Source organism: Periophthalmus magnuspinnatus, chromosome 13, assembly GCF_009829125.3.
Source record: "Periophthalmus magnuspinnatus isolate fPerMag1 chromosome 13, fPerMag1.2.pri, whole genome shotgun sequence".
In the NCBI taxonomy this organism is placed as follows: Eukaryota; Metazoa; Chordata; class Actinopteri; order Gobiiformes; family Gobiidae; genus Periophthalmus; species Periophthalmus magnuspinnatus.
In genome coordinates this window covers 29,403,079-29,428,687 of record NC_047138.1, presented here as the reverse complement: position 1 = coordinate 29,428,687, position 25,609 = coordinate 29,403,079, and the positions used below count along the sequence as shown (strand labels likewise).

Here is a 25,609-nt window from a genome sequence, read left to right as displayed (position 1 = left end):
AGATTTTTGCAGTGTTTTTAGATGGTAAAAAGCTGTAGAAGTCTGAGTCCATTATTACCCTTAGATTTCTAGTCTGATTTGAAGTTCAGTTGTAGTAGTAGTAGTTGTTGTAGTAGTTGTTGTAGTTGTTGTAGTATTTGTGGTAGTAGTTGTAGTTATTGTAGCTGTAACAGGCTGTATATCTATTGTGTAAGAGTCCTCTGTGAACATTTCTCCTGTGGTTGCCAAAACAAATCATGCCTAATTTGAAATAACATTCCAGATGTGTTTAAACTAAAAACTAGACGTGTTTGAAACTAAACAAGCTAACATGAGCTACAAATGCTAGCGCCAATGGGAACCGTTATTGTTTTTTGATCCGGTTGTTGTTTGATCTTGTTTTAAAACACGTCTTTGAATTCATTTAGCGTTTTCTGTTTCGTAATCGCCGCACAGAAACAGACAGGATCCAGTTCACTAAATCAGCTGCGGATCTGAAATTCCTAGAAAGTCTTAGTTTTAAGTAAATCTGAGAGGTTAGACTCAATTCTATACTATTCATTTGCGATCGTGTTGCCATGGAAATGTCCAACATTTGTCATAGAAATACATGGGTTTTGGTTAAGTGGGATGAAAATAAATTAGTTTGTCACAGACCATTGAAGTTTAGTACACGTATTCCTCTCATCATACCGAACAAAAAAGCCAATGAAGACATACCTCTATTTCCAACCATACAGGTGTGAAAATATTGTCAACCATCTCATTGCGATGAATGGAGTAGTATTAGTTAGACCAGGGGTCGACAAACCAAAATGTTGAAAGAGCCATATTGGACCAAAAAAACAAAAAACAAATATGTGTGGAGCCGCAAAAAATTAAAAGCCTTATATAAGCCTTATAATGAAGGCAACACATGCTGTATGTATCTATATTAGCCTACTATCAAAATGACTAAGTTGGCTACAAATACATAATGAGCCTTCATGATTAAATGTTTATTTTCCCTGCAGCGCATCCTGTAGAGAATGACGCACCACGTGACTACTCTGTTGTACGATGCCGCCTCAAGTTTAACTTCATTACAATATTAATCGTAGCCACTGAAATCAGGTGGTTGGTGTTTATTCCATTGTCATTTAAACACTTCAGCACAGCCTCACATATGTCCTCCCCCCGTGTTTGGCCTTTCAGTGGAATTAACTGGATCATTTCTTCTTGCGGCCCATTGCAGGTATGCGAGTTCACATACCTGCATAAAAGCGCAGTCTGTTCAATATCGATCACATCACACGACTCATCACAGGCAATTGAGTATGCTGGTGCTGAATTAATGTCCTTGATTTGCTGATCGGTGATGTTGCCTGCCATTTTAATGGCCCTTTCCTTCACTTGTCATGTCTTTGATTTTCTGTATTATCTCGGTTTTGTTTTTGAAGTCTGCAAATAGGTGTTCTGATATGTTGATGAACGACTCCTTCATGTAGTCACCATCTGTGAACAGTTTTCCACGCTTTATTATTTCCCGGGTTGCAACAAAACTTGCAGCAGTAGTGGAGTTTGGAGATGCAATCCACTTCTTAAATCTATTTTTGCGCTCCTCTAATTTCTCCAGAAGTAATGCGATCGCCGAGTATCCAACTGGATACTCGGCTGCAAATGTAGCATGCCTTCCCTGGAAATGTCTTTCCACATTACTCTTACTGTTATTTGACAACTTCCCGTTACAGAGCAAACATTCAGGCAATCCTTCCGCATTGGCAATGAATGCAAATGATTCGGTCCAAGAACTGTTGAATCCTCTGTTCTCCTCAGTTATTTTTCTCTTTTTCCCTTTGGGATCCATGGCCCATCACACAGCCGCCGGTTTGTTTACAACAGCCACCTGCCTGGCATCCCGCCCTGCTGGTAGAAACGTGTGTCGCAGGCTATGACGCAAATCTTCGTTGACAGAAATGTTGAAATTTAATATTTATTCTACACATTTTTACAGCATTGGAAAACGTTAAGAATGTTCGTGTCATGTTTGTCCTCCTACAGAAACTATATTAAAACAAAAAATATATTTCCCTCCCCCATCTTTTTCCATTTTCAAACATTTTTGAAAAAGCTCCAGGGAGCCACTAGGCAGCGCTAAAGAGCCGCATGCGGCTCTAGAGCCGCGGGTTGCCGACCCCCGAGTTAGACGCTGATTTTTTTTTTTGGGGGGGGGGGCGCAAACTTCATGGTGACATGTACCCCGTGGTCGCGAGGGGTGGAGAGGGTCTTTATCACTGCTTGCGGTTTTAATTTTGTCTTGTTTTTATATAATTTTGCTAGCAACCATACTGTCAGCTTTAATATATGACAGAATCAGAATCAGAAGACTTTTATTGCCATAGTCTGTGAACACAGTTCACAAACTAGGAACTTGCTTCGGTGAAAAAGTGCAACATAAACACACTGAATAAATACAAATACAAATAAGGGCATGCACAAAGTTAAAAAGATATGCTTAAAAAAAATCTAATGAAACACTTAAAGGGAGAAAATATGTACAACAGCAGCATCAGAACAACAGTGCAAAGTGGCTTATTAAAGTGACCGGTGTTATTAAGTGTCCAGTTTAGTGCAGATATTATAAAGTGTTCATGAGACAAACAGCAGAGGGGAAGAAACTGTTCTTATGGCGAGAGGTTCTGGTCCCAATGGACCGTAGCCTCCTACCAGAGGGAAGTGGCTCAAATAGTCCATGTCCAGGGTGAGAAGTGTCAGCTGCTCTACGGCCTGCTCGCCCCCGAGTCCTGGAGACGTACAGGTCCTGTAGAGATGGAAGGAGCAGCCAATCACCTTCTCAGCAGAGCGCACAATGCGCTGTAGTCTCTGTCTGTCCCTGGCAGTGGCCCCAGCGAACCACACAGTGATGGAGGAGGTGAGGATGGACTCAATGATGGAAGTGTAAAACTGCACCATCATCAGCATTATAACACTCTTAAAAGTCCATTTTGCTGCTAATCTGCTCCAATTCTCCTAAAGGACCAACCTGTCACTCACCAACACATTCACTTATAAAGAGTGTCTTGCCTAAATACAAAACAAAAGGATGCAATACGATTAGAGCTGAGTAGATTTAACCACCACCATTTTCCATTTGCTGAGGGCAGATTAACATATACGTTGACAATGACGACAACACACACAAACAAGTCTTTATCATAGTTTTATTCTTATTAAAACCACTTTCTGTACAAAAATATAATACATTTGAGGCCGTCACATTTCAAAATAATCAGTTAATTCGGTTTGTACAGAAAAAAACAAACAAAGTACCTTTTAAAAATCCTGCTAAAATACACAGCCTTTTAGTACTTCACTCTGCTGTACATATTTGGGGTTTATTCACACTTCTGAAGATGGTGTGAGCCACAAAGAGGAAGAGAAAGAGGAGAAGTCCATCAGTTCAGAACACGGCTTAAGCACATTTGCAAAACTCTTTCGGGTTCATTAAAAAGACCAGCATTAGTGTTGACAGGTGTAGAGATTGCTAGATCCAGACCAGGAACAATACATTTTGGGCCTTAATATTGTTTGTAAAAGATGACGCAACACTAGCAGGAGCGACCTCGGGGAAAGAAGACTGCTGATTTGTCTGTTATTAATGTTCATATTTTGATTTACAGACACAAGAGTTAAATAAAAACAAGATCATGTAGAGCGGGTTAATACGAACATTTAAAACCAAAATGATGAGTCTGACAGCAGCAGGTACAGAGAGATGGATGACAGTTTTTTCAATAGAAAGTGAATTGGAGCCAGAGTTGATGGAGCCGGAAGTGCGCACATGATCACTTCCTGTTTGGAGCGTGGCAGCTAGCAGGTTAGCCATGTTCATTCATATATACAGTCTATGGTAGCAATATATCGCGCGTCATAATTTGTTATCGTGACAGGTTTAGGCAACGGTCCTAATTTTGCGTCATTCTGAAACACATGTGTTGGTATAAGACAACACCACAACTCCAGGCATGTTTTTTTTTTATGAGAATATAACATTATAACATGACACAAAGCTCAGAAAGTCAATGTTGTAAATTCTCGACCTCCGTGTTTGACTTCTCAGCTGTATTTGAAGATGAAGGGACAGTTTGTGAGAAAGCCCTGGCAGCACACGCGGTGATCCCACAGCCTTTGGAGCAGACAAAATCAGGAAGTGAAGCAGGAAGTGGACCAGGAAACAGGAAGTCCAAGGACAGAGAGGGAAGGAAGGAACGCCAGGACAGGCCCAAAACAGAGACAAGAGAGAAAGAGATGTAAGAGAGGTCACCGAGAAATATGTATGAAAATCAAAAGCTTAAAGGGCCCATATTACACTGTTGACTGATCTGTGTTATAATGTTGTTTCATACCTGGAGTTGTGTTTTGTTTCATTCACACATGTTTAACACAGAAACCCTGTACCAAAGCTCTTCTCTCAAACAGAAAACACACTGTTCCACCTTGTGATGTCATGTGGTAATACAGGAAGTGCTTCTCTGTGTTCTTTAACTCCATACATCTTCACTAGAAACATTTGGATGATTTCAGCTCTGGAATTGGCGATCTCGACTGAACTAAAGGTTTAAAAGGAGCTGTTAACTTGAAAACTACGTCTATGTGATATCACAAGGTGGAACAGAGCGTTTTAAGCTTTGGAAATGTAGACAGACAGATAATAAACAGTTACGCAAACGTGTGAATGAAACAAAACACAACTCTAAGTATGTTTTTGAGGAGGTAACAACATTATAACACGACTTAAAGCTCACAAGAGTCTACTTTGTGTAATATAGACCTTTAAAATGAAGCTGAAGGTATTAAAGTGTCTGCATATGATTATTTTCTTCTGTATATTTGAGCAAAATGGTTTTTTTTTACCCCAATACAGACAGATATATTGCATAAGCAGCTCTTAGGGTAGAAATAAAACCACCGCAAAAGCTCTCAGATCTAGCCTCTGAAAGTTGTGAAGAAAACTCATCTTGGTGAATAATTAGGATGTTCTGAATGCATAAGTTAAGTGAGGAATAACTTTGGACCACTGCAAACTGTTTAAAATGAACTACTTCTGCTTTTCATGTTTTAAGACAGTAAAAATGAGATACAGCGCTTTTAATGCCATTGAAAGTGTCTCTAGAGATTGGCCATGTTTTGCTTTCAGTATCAGTAGCAGCACCGATATCGACAATTTTGACCATATCCAAAATCCAAGCGTCACATTAACAAGGCGTTTCTCAGCAGGTTTGCAGAATTCACATTTATTTACAAAAATATTACAGCTTTTACGTCTTCCCTTGTTAAAAATCATGGTCTGCTCTTTGTATTCAAGTCTATTGGTTGTAGTTGCCTCCCTCTCCCACATGGGGGCAGTGTTTGGATGATAAATACCCCCCACTATGATACGTACTCTTGAGCCTTCCAGAAGTGTCCCGGGTGAGAGAGGCGGCGGTTCAGTTTGGGCAGTTTTTCCAACATGTCGCTGAGCTGAGTGAAAGAGGGACGGCTCATCGAGTCAAAGGACCAGCACGCAGACAGGATCTCCTGAACACAAGCACAGGGACAGGGTTTAGACAACAGCACAGTGGGGTAGATGTAGTCCTGGTGTAGTCCTGGTGTAGTCCTGGTGTAGTCCTGGTCTAGTCCTGGTCTAGTCCTGGTCTAGTCCTGGTCTAGTCCTGGTGTAGTCCTGGTTTAGTCCTGGTTTAGTCCTGGTCTAGTCCTGGTCTAGTCCTGGTCTAGTCCTGGTCTAGTCCTGGTCTAGTCCTGGTCTAGTCCTGGTCTAGTCCTGGTCTAGTCCTGGTGTAGTCCTGGTCTAGTCCTGGTCTAGTCCTGGTCTAGTCCTGGTCTAGTCCTGGTCTAGTCCTGGTCTAGTCCTGGTTTAGTCCTGGTTTAGTCCTGGTTTAGTCCTGGTTTAGTCCTGGTCTAGTCTTGGTCTAGTCTTGGTCTAGTCCTGGTCTAGTCCTGGTCTAGTCCTGGTCTAGTCTTGGTCTAGTCCTGGTGTAGTCCTGGTGTAGTCCTGGTGTAGTCCTGGTGTAGTCCTGGTTTAGTCCTGGTTTAGTCCTGCTTTACTCCTGGTTTAATCCTGGTTTAGTCCTGGTGTAGTCCTGGTGTAGTCCTGGTGTAGTCCTGGTCTAGTCCTGGTCCAGTCCTGGTCTAGTCCTGAATAATACTACTAATAATACTAATAATAAGTTTTTAAACGGTATATTTGATCAATAGAAACATCTGTAATGGATTAAATGAAAGCTAGATAAGATGAATGCCATACTGAGGAACATTCTAGGCAAAGTGATAACACCTCCATGGAGACAAGCAGGTGGCCAACACTCCTCCAGGAAAGTTACATAGTGCACCTTTAAAGATGTGAGTTATTTTCTTCAGCTGTTTCATCTTTGCTACGCCCTGAAAATTGTCTCTATGTTAAATTATAAATTATCTGAGACCTATATAGTTGTCACAGTTTAAACTTTTGCATTAATTCCTAAAAATATCCATAGACCCCCATGTCCCGCTCACCGTAACCTCCTTGCCGAGATGGGCCTGTCCCAGCTCTCTGCGGATGCCCTCCCCAGAACCGAAGAGCCAAAGTCGGGCTTCGACGGGGTGCTGCTCCAGGGGCCAGACACCAGTGTGCAGCTCGTACCAGATCGTACTGACAAAGAGAAAGAAATATTATTATTATAGAAATATTATGAAACGTGCGGCAGGACTACACAATCGAACAACATCCAAATCAAATCACAAACGCTGCAGTTTTTTCTTTCCCCAAAGTCACTCCCGCTAGCATTAGCAACAGGTTTGATTGACAGCGTTGCTAAGTGCCCGCTCCCTGCTAAACCTGCGATGCGGGCGGGAAGAGGCATAACCTTCAACAAGCTCACTCTGGATTGGCTCTTTGGTTGCTATGATACTCACGGTTGGACTTCCTAATATGCAACTCACTCACTCAGTCCACTTGTTTGTAAAGTCTGTGATTGACGACCTAAATCTTCACATACCGTCCAGTTTCCCGTAAAGAATAAATTACACTTTCTTCCTGTTCGGCCCCAGTCCAAAACAGTTTTAAGGTCAATCAGTCCTTGGTGTTGATGATGAATATGTTGAACCAGACTTTCTGTTTCCTTTGAGCAGCTTCCACAGTCCATTAAACATTCTAGTGTCTCCATTATGTGATCACTATCTTAATGTCCAGTAATGCGCTCGCCCACTTTATCCTGAGTGCTTTTCAAGTGAGCGTGTTCTTTCTTGCTCCTACCAGACTGTATAAAGAAGTGGACTATGTGAGTGTGTTGCATATTAGGAACTCCAGCTCCGGTCAAATGAAGCTCGTCGAGGCTAGAGCGGTTATAGGGGTGAATTTGGAGCAAAGTACCATACGTGGACGTGGCTGGGACCCACACAAACACAATTTCTCTTCCAACAGCGATTTCTAAGCAGGATGAGTATCAGCACCTTTCAAATGAACCCAACAGCACTTAACTGTTTCCCGTGTAAAGACAAAGGTATTTCCCAGCTTCCACTTCTTCTCCCAAATGTTAATCCTCCTGGAGTTGTTTACAATGTGTACTCAATGTGTACAATGTGACTTTTTAAATATAGAGTACACATAACATATAGTGCCAGTCAAACATTTGGACACACTCACTTGTTCAATGTTTTTTTTTTTACTACTTTCTACATTTTATATGCATGTAGACGACATTCGATATATGAAATAAGATATATGGAATTATGTAGTAAAAAGGAAACTGGTTAATACTACTATTTTACTTATACATGTTCTATTCAAATCCTCAAAGTATCCACCCTTTGCTTTGTTGAAATATATTTAGTAGATAATTACATATATCTTGCTTCATATATTTGGTGTCTTCTGTTTGTACATAATACGAAGAAAGTAGTAAAAATAAAGAAAAAAAAAATTGGAATAAGATGGTGTGCTGAAACGTGTATTATCGAGACAATATCTTTATTTATGAATATTTTACCCAAAGGCGTAAACATCAGCAGCTTTAGAAAACGGCAGCTGGTCTTCATCCTCCTCTGGACTCATCTTCCTCACGATTTCAGACGCCAAATAAAACAGCCAGCCCCGAGGGATCCGCAGCACACTGTTCCTCCTGCAAACACACACATTTATACCATGACCAGTGAGAACAGGCTCTGGGCACATTAGCACGCTGGCTAGCTCACTGCGTCTCAAAGCTAACAGCCACTTTTATTAAAATCTGAAAACGTCAAATAACCAACCTATTAAAATTGAAATGTATTAAAATAAAGTCTACCCGATTATATGATGTAGAATATTTCAGTTTGTGGTGTTGTTTTAATATTTATTATGCTTCAAAATTAGCATTAGCATTAGCACTGAGACACAAACATGTCTCTTTCTAAACACAAAAGTGTCTCTGGTGAAGTATTAATTTTATTTGTGTAGTGTTTAACATGTTGTCAGTGACATCCACCTGTAGCTCCCTGTCCACTGTCTGACCCTAACCCTGTAACCTCTGACCCCTGACCCCTAACCGACCCGGAGCAACCTGTCCACTGTCTGACACTAACCCTGTAACCTCTGACCCCTGACCCCTAACCGACCTGGAGCTCCCTGTCCACTGTCTGACACTAACCCTGTAACCTCTGACCCCTGACCCCTAACCGACCGGGAGCTCCCTGTCCACTGTCTGACACTAACCCTGTAACCTCTGACCCCTGACCCCTAACTGACCCGGAGCTCCCTGTCCACTGTCTGACACTAACCCTGTAACCTCTGACCCCTGACCCCTAACTGACCTGGAGCTCCCTGTCCACTGTCTGACACTAACCCTGTAACCTCTGACCCCTGACCCCTAACCGACCTGGAGCTCCCTGTCCACTGCCTCATCTTTAAATATCTAATAATTTTAGCCTGACTGACCAAAAACTTCATAGAGATAAAACTGGACAGAAAGTAGCGACGCTAACAGTGAGGTTGGCAGGCGCTGTCACAGTAATACAGACCCATTTTGCTCAAATACATGGAAAAAAAGAGAGGAGTAATCAGCGTGAATCATTCTTAATAAACTATTTGTTCATGATGAGTTAAGTCTATGTTCATGCTTTAGCTAGGTGCAGTTATAAGAAAGTGTTACAGATAAATAAACAAACTCATCCTCTCCATAGAGCTTACCTGCCCTCCTGCACCACCCCGGACATCCCGAACAGGCCGAAGTCTGTGATCACCACTTTGTTTGAGCAGTAAAAGATGTTTTTAGATTTCAGGTCTTTGTGAATGATGCCTTTAGCGTGGAGGTAACTCATGCCCTGAAAGCACAGGTAAGAAACAGTATTATGTATGAGTTCTCTGTTGTTTTTGCTTGAGTAATAAAGTCATAAAAATGTAAAACAAACACTTACATTGACGATATCTTGAGCGATCTGCCTGGTTTTGTTGTTGTCCAGCAGTGAAGCTCTCTCTCTCACCACAGTGTAAAGAGTCACTCCACGACAGAAACTAAAGACGAGAAAGTTTATCCTGTTCAGTTAAAATCAGCCTCTGCCCTGTTCATCCTTGTTAGGGTTTCACATAACTGTTGTATTGTCTTGTATTATTCTGGTAACAAACTTTGAAGTGCGACTTATTGCCAGAGTAAATATAGATGATAAACAATAATATTGAAACCGAACCATGAAGCAGAATTACCCCCAAAAAGTATTTTAAATGTACAAAATTGTAAAAAAAAAGAAAAAGAAATGCAATATATAAATGGCAGAACGCAACACTTGTGGTTAGTTTGTGTCTGTAATGAGTCATAGATGTTCATAAATCGACCCTCTACAGCTCAAATCTCACCGTAGAACAGAAAAATAACCAAATATTTCACACTAGTATGAAGAAAAAGTCCCCCTGTTTTGTATTGAATGATAAGTTGATTCCTAATTCTGGTGAGCTGAATAAGAGACTTTTGACTGTACTACAGAACTTTTGGCTGAAAACACATTATAGAGGGGAAACTAGATGCTCCACAAGAAGTAAAGTATTTAAGTACATTTTACAGTGGACACTTTTTACTTTTACTTCACTACATCTGAGAGCAGTATCTGTACTTTCTACTCCACTACATTTTTGAACAGAACTGAAAAATAAAAAGTACTTTTCATATGATTTGAGGGGTTATTTTTACCATGTTCATAAAAACATCCTGACTAAAGTTTTCAAGTTCAAGCTTCGGCTTTGAGGAAACAAAAATAAATACACAAAATTTATAAGTAAAATTAAGACATTGATTTGTAACGTTACTGTTTGACCATATTTATCTTCTCTTCTTTTAATCAATATCACTACATTTAACACATTAACAAATTAACAACCCTTGTGTGAAATACCTTTTCCTCTAAAAGTAAATTTTTAAACAGGTACTTAAATACTTTTACTCAAGTAGATTTTATGCGATACTTTTACTTCAGTAACTTTTTGCCTCTGTACTTTTACTTAAGCAACACAATGGAGTACTTCTCAAATATTCCTTCTGTTCTGACCTAAACTCCCCTTCGCCGTTTAATAAAACCTGTGACGCACCTGGTGATGATGGCGAGGTGGGGCGGGGCCATGCACGCGCCCATAAACAGAATGACGTTCTCGTGCCGGGTCTGTCTGTAGTTCATCACCTCCTTCTTAAACAGCTTCAGATGCTCCTCGTTATTCCCATCCACCTCCATCAGACGGATGGCCACCTCACCGTGCCAGCGCCCCCTATGGACCTTCCCCCAGCGGCCCTGTCATTCACAAACAAAGCAGAGCTAAGACAAAAGAAACAGAGGAACTTACTTTCTAATCAAAAACATAGATATTGAGCTGCTGTGTATACAAACAGTCGATGGTTGGTCCCGGTACCTTTCCTATGAGCTCCCCCAGCTCCAGTTGCTCAAATGGGATGTTCCACTCCTGCAGGTAGACGCTGGTTTGACTGGCCTTTCTGTGGATGTTACCCCCGAAATGTCCCTCCCTCCTGCAGGACACGGGCAGCTCGTCCAGACCGTCTTCTTCTAGGTCCTCACACTGTTCCTGACCCCCCTCTGAGCCCAGGCCCCCGTCAGGCTCGTCCTCCTCCTCTGCCTCCCCCTGGTGGTCAGAGAGAAGTTTGACATATAGTTAGCATATTTTATATCCAAAAGCTAACATCTGAAAAGTGTCTAAATAGTGGCTACGGTTACAGGCACACTCAAAATTTGATTATTGTTGTATTTTTTTGAGTTATAGTTTATTAAAATGATTTGTCACATCAGATTTTGCAGTTTGTGTTTCATTTAAGTAAAGTAAAGCTCCAGAAATCAGGTAATAATCATATTTGGTGTGCATGTAAACTCAGCCTCTATCGCATGAGCATGTTTATCTCCACGGAGACAAGCAGGTGGCGCCATATGGTCAGAGTACAGGTTAGATCTGTGGAGAAGCCAACCGGTTCATAGAATAAATTCAAGGTTTTTTTTTCCTTTTTAATCAAAATAAACACCACTAATTGGAGGAATGTGAACAGATCATGCTAATGTGATACTATCTACAATTCACACAAAGAAATAACATCTTCTTAGAGACAAGCACATGGTGAACCCCTCCTTCCCCCCCAGAAAGGTTACACATAGCAGCTTTAAACGTTGGTACCTGTTCTGGAGCTGCCACATCCTGTTGTGTTTCTGTAGCCTTCACTTGAGACACTCTAAAAGATAAAAAATAAATTGTAGTTTTAAATACCAAACCATGTATTTAGGTCTCTTGTTTTTCCCATTTATTTTCCAAAACACTGTGTCTTACCCAGTATTGTTGCTCGTGGAGTTTTGAGCTGCTGCTGAATCAGGGAGATCTATGGAGCAAAAAAGATACACTATTTATATAACTGTAGGCGTCTTTTTTATGAATATTATGTAAGTTGGATATTTAGATTTTAATTAGAAAGTAGTGACTTGAACTTTAACAGCCACATCAAATCAATAACATCTGCAGCGTTTTACCATCTAAAAAACAGCAAAAATCAAAGGTAAACTGTCAAAACCAGACTTAGAGAGACTTATCCCTGCATTTGTCTCCAGTAGGTTAGACGACTGTAACGTCCTGCTCACTGGCCTCTCCAAACGAGCCTTAAGAACAGAACAGTACATCCTGACAGGCTTCAAATGGTTTATTTTAGCTGTGGATACGAACTGAAAGGCTTTATTCTGCACTTTTCTCTTTTAATGCTACTTTCATGATGATTATTTATGTTTTGATTTGTTTGTATTGTGATTTTAACGTCTTTCTTATTCTGTAAACCACTTCGAATGACTTTGTGTACGATTTCAAACTCCTCAAATAAAGATAATTATTATGAATTCATTTTAACTTGTGCAGATAATCTTTTTTTTTTTTTTTTTTTACATTGTCGATAGCGCGTCCCGTGTTGCGTTCACATACCTGGGAAGTTGAAGCGCTGGTCCCTGGAGCCCTGTGCGGGTGATGCGTTCGGGGGCGGGGTTGCATTCACACTTTGGGGGCTGTTTTGATGATAGTGAGGGGATGAGGGGGCGGAGGAGGTGGCTGAAGACGCATTACTGCTGGAGTCTAAGTGAGACGAGACCGGCTGCGTGTCCTGGAACAAACATAAAACGACTCAGCTCATGTTTGAAGTCAAGCCTCCGATACCCTGCCAAAGTTAAATCTGCTCGTCTCCGTGGAGATGCCATTGCTTTGCTTGGAATGTTCTGCAGTATAGAATTACACTTTTCTGTCCTGACTAGCAGATTCTACGAGTCCAACCAAGAACACTCACAATTAAGGATAGGACAATAAACAATAACACCGTTTATCGTGATGAAAAGAGGTTGATAGTAATGGTTCATCGGACTTTTCATACAGCAGATAATCGCCGTTATATTCACCTGAATGTGCAGAAAAATGCACTTATCCACAGAGGGAGTCAACGGAGGGCACAAAGGGGGCAGTTGTCCAGGGCCGCAGGGGTCTTAGGGGGCCCAGAATTGGACCCTCTTCCTACTAATTTGTATTAGAGGGGGTCCATGTGAGACTTATTGCCCCGGCCCTCCAAATTTCAGCTGAGGGCCCTGCTCATTCATAATATTCTCTGGTAAAGTTAAAATTATTCATATCCATAACAACTTTAATCATTATCGTAATATAATCGTTAATCGCAATTATTTTGGTCACACAAAATGTCAATATCGTCCCATGCCTACTCACAATAATAATCCAAATAGCTGTCACTGAATAAATGCCTTATTGTGGAACATTTCAGGTAAAGCGATGGTAAATAGTCACATTTGTATATATATAGCGCTTTTCCAACTTCAAGTCACTCATCGATGTTGAGAGTGAGATTTGAACCCCCAACCTTCAGATCTACCAACGCTCTACCAACTGAGCCACTGTTATCGTAGCAACAACATCTCCATGGAGACGGACAAAGTCAAACTCACCCTTTTGACGACGGCTTTGGGTAAAGTGCCAAACTGAATGGGTAGCTCCACCGCTCGGTCGATTCGATTGTTTATGTCAGATGGCACGGACTCTGCTCTCCGCATCTGTGGCACTGGAAACACATACACCGAGACATCAACGCCAACCACGGACTAAAGGTGCACTACGGAACATTTCTGGTGGAGATTCAGCCACCTGCTTGTCTCCATGGAGCTTTTATTTTATTGCTTTGACTGGAATGTTTAATTAATCTATCTCCACGATGGCAAGCAGATGATGACACCAGGCTTTTAGTTAAGTTACAGGTAAGATCAGTGGAAAGGCGAGTCCGCTCACAGAAAGAAGAATGCATGTTTTTTAAGATATTTTTGAGCAATAAAAATCTGTAATTTAATCAGTGAAAGATACAGATGTTTAAAGCTATAATGTGGAATATTCCAGGCAGAGCAATAGCATCTCTATGAAGACAAGCAGGTAGTGGACCACCCACGAGAAAAGTTACATAGTGCACTTTTAATTTGTTATGTCAGCTTAACAAACAGAATACAATGCTGATAGTGACAAAATGCATGAGGTTGACTTCTCTCTAACACTGAAGTTGCTATGGACACATTTAGAATGAATTAAGTTTAAATTGAACAGAAAACTAAATGACCCCATTATATTCTGTCATTTAATTAGCTCTGTGCAGAACAGCGCCCCCAACCTCACTGTTAGCATCACTACTTTCTGTCCAGTTTTATCTCTAGGAGGTTTTTGCGGAGTCACACTAAAATTAATAAATATTTAAAGATGAGACAGTAGACAGAGAGCTGCAGGTGGGTTAGGGGTCAGGGGTCAGAGGTTATAGTGTTAGGGTCAAACAGTGGACAGAGAGTTGACAACATGTTAAACACTACACAAATAAAATTAATACTTCACCAGAGACACTTTGTGTTTAGAAAGAGACATGTTTGTCTCAATGCTAACGCTAATGCTAATTCTGAAGCATAATAAATATTAAAACAACACCACAAACTGAAGTATTTTACATATAAAATAATTGGGTAGTCTTTGTTTTAATTACTTATAATATTAATATATTGTTTATTTTTCAGGTTTTATTAAAAGTGGCTGTTAGCTTGGAGACACAGTGAGCTAGCTAGTGTGCTGCTGTACATGTTAGAAGAGCTTACATGTGAAAAAAGATATCCGACACGTGGGAGCATCTTTGGTGCATCTGTTATGGCACTTTAACCTACAACAAAACATAAATAAATAATTATGACCAACACTTCAAAAGAAAACACAACTAGCATAACCAGCCAGGATGAGCAAACAGAGTCATTAAAGTGCATCTGCCGGATTTATATTGATACCTATGGTCAATATTCACACAAGAAAGGCATTTTTCAAACAGGGCTTTCATTTTTTGGGCAGTTGAACATTGATTTAACAAAATAAAGGTATTGTCATTTATTTACATTTTTCAAATCATAACTACTGTGTAAGTTAGATACTTTTTTTTTTTTTACATTATGGTTGCTAGGTCTCTAAACCATAAAATGTATGTATAAATGTATGTATAAAGAAGTGGACTAAGTGAGTGTCCACCAGTCAAATCAAGCTCATTAAGGCTAGAGCAGTTATAGGGCTAGGGGTAATTTTGAGCCAAGTCCCATATTTGGAATTCCGACCATGAGTATCATAGCAACCAAAGAACCAATCTGGAGCGAGGCTATTGAAGGTAACGGCTCTTCCTGTCTGCACCGCTGGTTCAGCAGGGAGCGGTCTGTCAATCAAACCTGTTGCTAACGCTAGCGGGAGGGACTTCAGGGAAAGAAGGTGCCTGATTTGTCTGTTATTAATGTTCATATCTTGATTTACAGATAAAATAGCTAAATAAAAACACTAGGATCATGTAGAGCGGGTTAATACGAACATTTTAAGACCAAAATGATGAGTCTGACAGCAGCAGTTACGTATAGAGGGGCCACAGTTTTTCAATAGAAAGTGAATTGGATTTGGAGACGATGGAGCCGGAAGCGTGCCCATGCTCACTTCCTAGCAGGTTAGCTATGTCCATGTATATATACAGTTTATGCTCTACACTTGTCATATCTGCTGCCTCTGACCAACCACGAAGTAAAATTATAAACATCAAAATTAAAAATAAAATGATGTGCATTTTAAGCAACGTAACCAGTTAATCCAAGCATAAATAGTGTTATCAAAACCTGTACTCTGTAGTTCATATTTCAGGGATTATAAACACATAGCTGGCAGTGGCAACCCCCAAAAAGAGAAAAACAAACGAGCGAAGCCTCTTTATACAGGTGTTTTTTGTACGTACTTGCAGTGTTTGCACTTGACCCCAAACATGACACTTTTGTGGCACACTTGGCACGTCTGCGAGAACCACGACTTTGTAGAAAACCTGAAAAAAAACCCAAAACAAGTGGATTTTTCATTATTATCTCATCCTCATGGAATAACTAAAACAGGTTCAGTGTTTTCTCTGGATAAAGCAAAACCAAAGTCCAAAAACCACCTCTGCAAAAATTCAATTTTTCAACTGATATTTTTATTATTGTTTGAGACCTGTTGAAAAGTCTGAGGGTTTATTTTTAACATGTTCATGATAACAAAAATATACAAATAAAAACAGCCAGAAAAAAACAATAAATAAACAAAAAAATTTAAATTCTGTTGCTTCTGTTGAACAAAATCAGCACAAATCTGTATCAAAATCACATCATTTGAAGCTCAAAATCTGCCAGAAATACTTTTACTTTTTGCTGTTTAAGTACATTTTTAAACAGGTATTTTAATACTTTTACTTAGGGAGATTTTTTACTTGAGTACTTCTTCCACCTCTGTTTACAGCTGAGTGTGAGCTGGAGACAAACACACAGCGCTTTGGATTCTTTAGATTCCAGACTTTTCACATGCCATTCCCGCAGAGAACGATGAGACCAACACTGTCCCGACTAAAGCAGGATTACCCCGGAATCCACAATGGAATGTCAACCAATGCCAGCGTGTGGAAAACAACTTGTGTTTTTAGATAAATACAAGATTACATAAGTCTAACCTCCCTCCTCTGCATCATATATTCACTGTCCCTCCTCTGCACCATAGGGCGGAGAATCACAGGGATTCTCACATTTCGATACAATAATCTCGATTTTGATCTATATTTACTTAAACACACTTCTCTTTCTGCACATAATTTTTTACCTGTGGGTGACGGTTAATCCTAAATCCCTCCTCAAGGTCTGTGGCGATCCTTTGAGCTTGGACGAACCTGTAAAATAAATATAAAACTCAGTCTCCCTCTACCTGTAGTGCACACAACAGTCCAAATACAAACCTCTTCGATTCCCAGGTCTAAAAACCAAGGGAACCAAGTCTGAACCAGGACTAAAACATTACTAAACTGTACCTAAACTATATCTAATCCAGATCTAAACCAGGTTGAGTTCCAAATGCAGGACTAATCCGAGTCGAGACCAGGACTAAACCAGGTCTAAATCAGGAATAAACCAGGTCTAAATCATTACTAAATTATGTCTTAATTATATCTAATCCAGATGAAATCGCAGGTCTAAACCAGAACCAAACCAGTACTAAACCAGGTCTAAATCAGGACTAAACCAGGTCTAAACCAGGACTAAACCAGGTCTAAACCAGGACTAAACCAGGTCTAAACCAGGACTAAACCAGGTCTAAAGCAGGCCTAAACCAGGTCTAAACCAGAAACAAACACCAGGTCTATTCACATATCAATCCAGGTATAATTCCTCGTCTAAACCAGGAACAAACCAGCACTAAAATAGGTGTAAATCAGGCCTGAACCCGGTCTAAACCAGGGTCAAACAGGTCTAAACTAGGTCTAAACCAGGTCTAAACCAGGTCTAAACCAGATCTAAACCAGGTCTAAACCAGGGCCAAACCAGATGTAAAATCGGTCTAAACTAGGACTCAACTAGGTCTAAACCAGAAACAAACCAGAACTGAAACCAGCTCTAAACCAGGACTAAACCAGGTCTAAAGCAGGTCTAAACCAGGTCTAAACCAGGACTAAACCAGATGTAAAGTCGGTCTAAACTAGGACTCAACTAGGTCTAAACCAGAAACAAACCAGAACTGAAACCAGCTCTAAATCAGGTCTAAATCAGGTCTAAAGCAGGTCTAAAGCAGTTCTAAAGCAGATCTAAACCAGGTCTAAACCAGGTCTAAAGCAGGTCTAACTCACTGTCGGTGTGATAGTATGGTCCGGGGGTGCGGGCAGAGAGAGGTGAGCGGAGGTCATCTGAGGTCGTCCCAAATCCATTTAACTGCAGAGCTGCCACAGGCCTGTTCTTCTTACACACTCTGGACAAAAGAGAAATAAAGAAATAAACAATGTATCAATAAACTTATCTATACTGCCATGGACACAAGCAGGGAACACCACCAGGCCAAGTTACAGGTCAGATCTGTGGAGAGACAACAGTGCTCACAGAAAGAATGCATCTTTTATTCATTTCTTTTTAGACTGATCGATCTCGAGTCTCCCGGGGTCAGAGGTCAATTCCTGCTTGGACCATGTTCAATCATTGCATCCTTAGCCAAGACACTGCGACGATTTGGACAATTAGAAAAGACCGAATCTTGATTTAAATTTGCTAAAATACCAAGCCCCGCCTGTAAATCAAGTCACTGCAGGTTATATACATTTAATGCCATACTGCGGAACATTAGAGAGAAAGCAATAACATCTAATTATCATCACAATATATCAGTGAGTAAATGTCTAAAAGAGTGGTCTCTCACTTGTTGGTGCTGGGGGGCTCTTCGATGCGGTTGGCCAGCTGGGACTCGTGGCTCTTGCTCCGGGTGAGGTTCTGGAGGTTTGGGAGGAGCTGGAGCAGTTTTCTGGAGGTGGGGGGAGTGTGGCAGACCTTACCCCCTCTGCCCCTCTGCGTCTGGGAGATCGGAGGCAACGAGTCTGACTCTGGGCTGAAGGCGTCCATAAGCTACGGGAGAGAGACGATGGAAATGTTAGTTTTATTAACATTACAGAAGTACAGACACTACCAGTCAAAAGTTTGAACGCATTTTTTCGTTTTTTTTTTTTATCACTATTTACATTATAAACATTCTCACAAAAAAATAAAAAAATAAAAAATTAACAGCAAATTAAAGCAACACCATGTAACTTTCTGGAGGGGGCACATCACCTGCACAATTCCACAGAAACAGAGCGTAAAACCATACTTTAGAATCATGGAGAAAGATGATTTATATGTCATACAGTGGAATATTAGAGCCAAACAAACATAATTTCCATGGAAACAAGGAGGCCAAATAAGAGTCAGGTTTGTGGAGATGCAAGCCCGGTCACAGTAAGGACAATTACTTTGGATTTTCTAAATTCAAAAGTTTTAAAAAGTGGATAAAAATTACATATAGTGGCTTTAAAACTGCACTTGTGCGTCCCACCTGTTGCTAATGCCAGTGGGAATGACCTCAGGGAAATAAAGTTCATATCTCTATTTACAGACACAATAGCGAAATAAACACACTGGATCATGTAGAGCGCGTAAATACGGACATTTTAAGACCAAAGGGACTAGGACTAGCAGCAGTTACAGAGAGAGGGGGGACAATTTTTTAGTATAAAGTGGTTTGGAGAGTCGATGGAGCTGGAAGCTTGTCCATGATCACTTCCTATTTGGAACGCTGCTGACTGTGCCTCTGATTGGAACTAGCCGCTACCGTCTCGCACAGAGCCAATTCTCCAAAACTATTACTACAGAGCTGTAAAATTTGATGTCACTTCCAGGTACAAGAATTGTAGCAGTTGGAGCTGACATCATCACGTATCTCTACAGCACTATAATTTCACCCACCTCTTCTCCGGTTGAAGACACAGAGGGTCTGGGGGCCAGGTCTGAGCAGGGCACCACAGAGATGGAGATGGAGCGCCCGTGGGAGAAGGGGGGGAGGGCCTGCATGGAGGGGGGGCTGAGGGGGCAGAAGGAGGGAAGGGCCTGGTGAGAGGGGGGGCTGATGGGGGAGAAGGGGCTGCCGTCTTTACTGGACACACTGGACATGCTGCTGGTGCTGGCCACGCTGTCCTCAGGATCTGACCCACACGAGGAGGTGGAGAATGGGCTCGCCTCACATCCTGGAGGAGAGAGGAGACAGAAAGAAGGGGTTATCTGGGGGGTAAATCGACTTTTTTGAGCTTTCTACCATGTTATAATGTTGTTTCTTCATCAAAAAGGGACGTAAATGAGTACTCAACCTTTTGTCCTAACCTACCATAACCCCATCCTTTGTGCTTGGATGAACCTTTAAAATATGTAAAATAGGGCTGAAAATAGAACCAAAACTCACTCTCCCTCTACCTGTAGCATACACACACTTTTCAAATCCCAGGTCTAAACCAAGCCTAAGCCAGGACTAAAACATTACTAAAATATACCTAAACTTTAACTAATCCAGATGAAATCCCAGGTCTAAACCAGTTTGAGTTCAAAATCCAAGTCAGAACCTAAACTTGACCCCTGTCCCTAATCGTCCTCACTTCCAAAAGACCAATGACAGCAGACCGTCCTTGTGGAGCGTAGTGTTTGCCACTAAACAAACGCGACCTCGTCTCACCTGCGTCAGTACTGCTCTTCACACAGGAGAGGGCAGCAGAGAGGCGGTCCTCAGAGCTAGAGCCCAGTCGTCTCATGTCGGGGTCCTGGGGCCGAGAGACCTCCCCCACTGCAGCCTGAAAACACAAGAAATGTTTATTAATTTTGAGAAAGATTTTGTCCACAAACCGGCCATATTTTTCTTACACAGTTTCAGTGGTGGAAGAAGTACTCAATTTTGCTACTTACGGTAATTACAAGTACAGATCCCATCCACTATACATATACACTTTAAAATGTACTCAAGTCAAGTACAGATACCCAAAATGTTTACTCAAGTACAGTGCTTTAATACTTCACATGTCCAGAGACTTTTTTCTAACTTTTTCCTCATTTCTGTTTCATGTTTTTAGGTTGGTATTTACAGAGATATTAACCATAAACCAGGTCAAAATATCTGCATTTTTCATCCAAACCAAAAAAACAAACCTTAGTAACGTCTGTAAACAACTTCCTTGAAAAGGTTAAGTTTTGTTATTTCTACTCCCACTCCGTTTACCTGCCAATAGCAACAAAACACTAAAAGATTTTCCCATAAACTTGGTTGCTCATTGACCAAATGGGTGTTTACGATGCTGCCTTCAGGTCTGACAATAAAATGGGAGATAAGAGCGTCGGCCTGACTCAGCAGCAGTGACAGGAGACTGGGAATTCCAAATGGCAACAATAGGAAACTACAGCTATGACTCATTATAAACACAGATCAGCTGTTCACAGTGTTACTCCGGCCAAGTGAACACACGGAGGGAAAAACTTATTCCTCCTAAAGATGACATATTGTGCTTTTGTCTGTTGTGTAGTTATAATCTACAACTACCGTGGATCGTTATGTTATAATTTGGACATTTTAAATCGTAATGTTCATCTAAAACAAGAGTGTCAAACTCGCGGCCCGGGGGCCAATTGCGGCCCGCGAGATGATATTTTGTGGCCCGCAAAAATCAGTAAACCCCAAATACACGTGTCACTCGCGCTGTGTACTCCCGTCACAAAAGATTCAACAAATAACCACATATATCCACAAAATCCATAAGAATTGGCATATTTCTTCATGTACGTTGAAAACAGCGACAACGTTTGAGAAGATTTTAACAAAGCTTTTTTTGTGGAATACTTGATGCGGCCCAGCTTCACCCAGACTCTGTCTCCTGCGGCCCCCAGATAATTTGAGTTTGAGACCCAGAAAACTAAAACAACGTAATAAAAGAAACAAGTCCACTGATTACTGTGTTAGAACTGCATACAGTGTCCAATTGATTAAAAATTTTTTATCAAAATTGTCTAAAAAAATTCCATCTCTCATCATCCTGGCATTTAGCAACTAGAAATAATTTTGGTAATCCTAATTGACCTAAAACAAGAAAAGTTTGGTCTGATTTCATGTCATACATTAAGAAAAAAAAAAAAGTATGTTTTTATTTAGTGTACTCTATAACATACAGTTGAAATCAGAAGTTTAAATAATGTTGTTTCCTCATCACAAACAGACCTGGAGTTGCATTTTGTTTCCTTCACACATGTTTAAAACACAAACCCTGCATATTTAGGTTGAGTGAGTTCTTCTCTCAAACTGAAAACGCTCTGTTCCACCTTGTGATGTCATCATGTGGTAATACAGGAAGTGCTCCACTGTGTTTTTAAACTCCGTACACATTCACTAGAATCATCTGGATGATTTCAGCTCTGGAATTTCCAATCTTTACTGAATAAAGTAAAAGGTAGATGTTAAGTTGAAAACTATACTACGTCATGACATCACAAGGTGGAACAGAGCATTTTGAGCTTTAGAGATGTAGAGGTTTGAACTAATAATAAACTGCGACTCAAACATGTGTAAATGAAACTCAAGGTCTGTTTTTGAGGCTGTAGCAACATTATAACATGGCTTAAACATCACAACAGTCAATTTTGCGTAATATAGGACCTTTAAGAATAATATAATAAACTGGAATATAATATACTGGACTTTCCCCACTGTGAGACTAATAAAGGCGTATCTTATCTTATCTTATATATATGTAAGCCAGCAGGGGGTGCAAGGACTGTATCTGCTAGTACACTGAAAAGAAATTAGTGTCTCTTGGCTAGCCTGCTCCAGTTGACCAACTTTTATACAAAATTGGACAATACAAAACTTGGATCAGCAAATTCCTGCAGCTTCCCCCCGAACAGAGTGAATAAAGAGTGAACACAGACAGAGGGACAACCCTAACCCACTCTCAGCTCACTCAGACAGTCACCAGGCTGGACAAAAAGACAACGCATTCCTGGAAACTACGGCCACATTTCACAAACAAACTGAGTAATAGTTACGGGAGGTGATATATTGTCTAAATTCTAATGGAACTGTTTAAAAAGTCTGCAGAGTCGTCCTGATTCAGTGCAGGTCTGCAGGGTAAAATGTATGTGAGCGTGTTTGTAGAGTGTAATTTAGACTTTTTATGTGCGATATGAAGCCCCACAAGATTTGACAGAGAATGAAATGAAATGTCTTTGTTTACAGAAATGTAGTCAGGACTAAACCAGGACTATACCAGGACTAAACCAGGACTGAACCAGGACTAAACCAGGACTGAACCAGGACTGAACCAGGACTGAACCAGGACTGAACCAGGACTATACCAGGACTATACCAGGACTAAACCAGGACTGAACCAGGACTAAACCAGGACTATACCAGGACTAAACACTAAACCAAGACTCTGAAATGGACTGTTACAGACCATGAACATCTCAGAGGAACTGCACAAAACCAGGTCTAAACTAGGTCTAAATCGGGTCTAAATTGGGTCTAAATTGGGTCTAAATCGGGTCTAAACAGGAATAAACCAGGTCTGAACCAGGACTAAACCAGGACTAAACAGGACAGAACCAGGACTAAACCAAGTCTGACCCAGGATTAAACCAGGACTAAACCAGATCTGAACCAGGTCTGAACCAGGACTACAACAGGGCTGAACCAGGACAAAACCAGGACTAAACCAGGTCTGAACCAGGACTAAACCAGGTTTGAACCAGGACTAAACCAGGACTAAACCAGGACTAAACCAGGACTAAACCAAGTCTGAGCCAGGACTAAACCAGGACTGAACCAGGACTGAACCTGGACAGAACCTGGACTAAACCAGGACTGAACCTGGACTAAACCAGGTCTGAACCAGGACAAAACCAGGACTGAACCTGGACTACACTAGGACTACACCAGGTCTAAAGCAGGGACTAACCTTTCTCATTTCTCTAGTTTACAGTGGGTTTTTAAATGATAATTCCGCTCTACTTGTTCTCTTGTTATAATGATCTGGATTCAAAATATGACATATAAATATTTCATTATTATTATTTTTGAGCAGCTCTGTCAGGTGCAATTGTATTTCTAAAACCTCCGCAGCATATGCATTTAGGTAGAGGTGCTATTGACTGGAATGTTCCTGAGTATGGCATTATATTTGTCTATCTCCATTAGTGGGAGCTGGTATTGCACCGTCAACTGTGGATCAGTGGATCTGGTCACTCTACCAATGATGTTTACGTAAAGAGCGGGTTTTGAACTGCCAAACTGCTCAGAGGACAAACACTTTCCAAAACTGAGCTTACTGTCAGCCCAAGCCAAGTTACAGGTCAGATCTGTGGAGAGGTGACCCCGCTCACAGGACGAATGCACGTTGTTCAAGCAATAAAAACAATCTTTTATACCATACTGTGGAATATTACATGCAAACCAATCACATCTCCATGGAGACAAACAGGTGGCAGACCCTCCACCAGAAAAAGTTACATAGTGCATCTTTAATGAGATTTTACATTATAATTATTATGATAACAGTGATTACAATTATCTGAAAAAGACTGTCACTCACTTGTGTTGTCATGATACTAACATTTCAACTCAATTTCAGTTTCAAGAAATGACCTGATACTGAAGTAATCATTTTAAACGCTCTTTTTTAAATAACATTGTCGTATTTCAACACAAAGTAACAGAATTTGTTATTTATTACATCATGTGGTCTTATTTTTTGATAAAATCCAAGATGAAACGATTCAAGAAAGGTCCACGTTTAACTAGTAGTGAGATTTTTTTCAATATTTGATACCGTCCTCAAATGAGTATCTAGTTTCAATACCAGTTTTAGTATCGACTATCAGATTTTTTATATTTTTAACAACCCTACTCACTCACTTACAAAAAAAAAAAAAAAAGAAATCCATATCAGACCATCCTGGACTGAGACAAGAGCAGACACACTATACAACCAGTGTGCACCGCCGTCTGTCACTGGGCAATTCAGACCAGGACTAAAACAGGACAGAACCAGGACTAAAACAGGACTAAACCAGGACTAAACCAGGACTAAACCAGGACTAAACAGGGCAGAACCAGGACTAAAACAGGACAGAACCAGGACTAAAACAGGACAGAACCAGGACTAAAACAGGACAGAACCAGGACTAAAAAAGGACAGAACCAGGACTAAAACAGGACAGAACCAGGGCTAAAACAGGACAGAACCAGGGCTAAAACAGGAATAAACCAGGACTAAAACAGGACTAAAAATAGGACTAAAACTGGACTAAAACAGGACTAAAACAGGACAAAAACAGGACTAAACCAGGACTAAAACAGGACTAAAGCAGGACTAAACACTAAACCAAGACTCTGACATGGATCACTGCAGACCGTGAACGTCCCACAGGAACTGCACAAAACCAGATCTAAACTGGGTCTAAACTGGGTCTAAACAAGAACTAAACCAGGACTAAACCAAGACTAAACAAGGACTAAACCAGGTCTAAACCAGGTCTAAAGCAGGACTAACCTTTCTCATTTCTCTAGTTTACAGTGGGTTTTAAATGATAATTCCGCTCTACTTGTTCTCTTGTTATAATGATCTGGATTCAAAATATGACACAAAATATTTCATTATTATTATTTTTGAGCAGCTCTGTCAGATGTAATTCTATTTCTAAAACCTCAAAAACACTGTTGTTACCCACACTTGACAAAAATCAGCCATGTCTCAAACTATCTGATTCGATACAGAAATATGTGATTAAAACACGCTGAAAAACTTGAAAAAAATAACTTTATCTCTGCATAAATCCTCTTCACTCCTATTGACAAAGCCTATCTTCATAACAAAATCACTAGACTGAACCTGAGGAATCTCCAGGAACAACACAGTCCAGTGTAACCGACTACAAACACTGGACACTTTTCCTAAAACTATAAAGTTTTAAAATGCCCTTAGCAACAACTGCACAATGGAAATTATTGAGTCTGTGTGGTTTGAGATAAAAGTGGCTCTTGGAGAATCAGAGGACTTTCTAGGAAGAAGCAAAAATAATCTAAAAGTAACCGCAGATTCTTAGAAAGTGTAAAAAGAGGAACAGGCTGATGTTGAAGATGATAACTGTAAATTCGTGCCTTTATTGACACCAGTCTGTTGATATTTTTGCTACTTTCTGCTACACATTTATATTTCTGCTCATTGTTATTATA

The 25,609-nt window shown here is 40.5% G+C and overlaps 1 protein-coding gene across 2 annotated transcripts in view; it reads right to left on the bottom strand.

Moving 5' to 3' along the window:
- Positions 1-3,170: 3,170 nt before the first annotated feature.
- The window catches only part of LOC117379903 (kinase suppressor of Ras 1-like), a 38,859-nt gene continuing 16,420 nt past the window's right edge, over positions 3,171-25,609 (bottom strand). For both annotated transcript variants that reach the window (XM_055225943.1, XM_033976603.2), the window contains exons 2-20: positions 20,072-20,186; positions 19,315-19,592; positions 18,236-18,438; positions 17,676-17,794; positions 16,658-16,724; positions 15,771-15,854; positions 14,614-14,675; positions 13,438-13,550; positions 12,419-12,593; positions 11,783-11,831; positions 11,633-11,687; positions 10,865-11,092; positions 10,550-10,746; positions 9,388-9,484; positions 9,161-9,294; positions 7,983-8,114; positions 6,511-6,646; positions 5,402-5,535; positions 3,171-4,144 (exon numbers count right to left, since the gene is read on the bottom strand). In XM_055225943.1, coding sequence (XP_055081918.1) covers positions 4,075-4,144; positions 5,402-5,535; positions 6,511-6,646; positions 7,983-8,114; positions 9,161-9,294; positions 9,388-9,484; positions 10,550-10,746; positions 10,865-11,092; positions 11,633-11,687; positions 11,783-11,831; positions 12,419-12,593; positions 13,438-13,550; positions 14,614-14,675; positions 15,771-15,854; positions 16,658-16,724; positions 17,676-17,794; positions 18,236-18,438; positions 19,315-19,592; positions 20,072-20,147 — 2,409 coding nt within the window. In that variant the 5' untranslated portion in view covers positions 20,148-20,186 and the 3' untranslated portion in view covers positions 3,171-4,074. The remainder of the gene's footprint in view (positions 4,145-5,401; positions 5,536-6,510; positions 6,647-7,982; positions 8,115-9,160; positions 9,295-9,387; positions 9,485-10,549; positions 10,747-10,864; positions 11,093-11,632; positions 11,688-11,782; positions 11,832-12,418; positions 12,594-13,437; positions 13,551-14,613; positions 14,676-15,770; positions 15,855-16,657; positions 16,725-17,675; positions 17,795-18,235; positions 18,439-19,314; positions 19,593-20,071; positions 20,187-25,609) is intronic.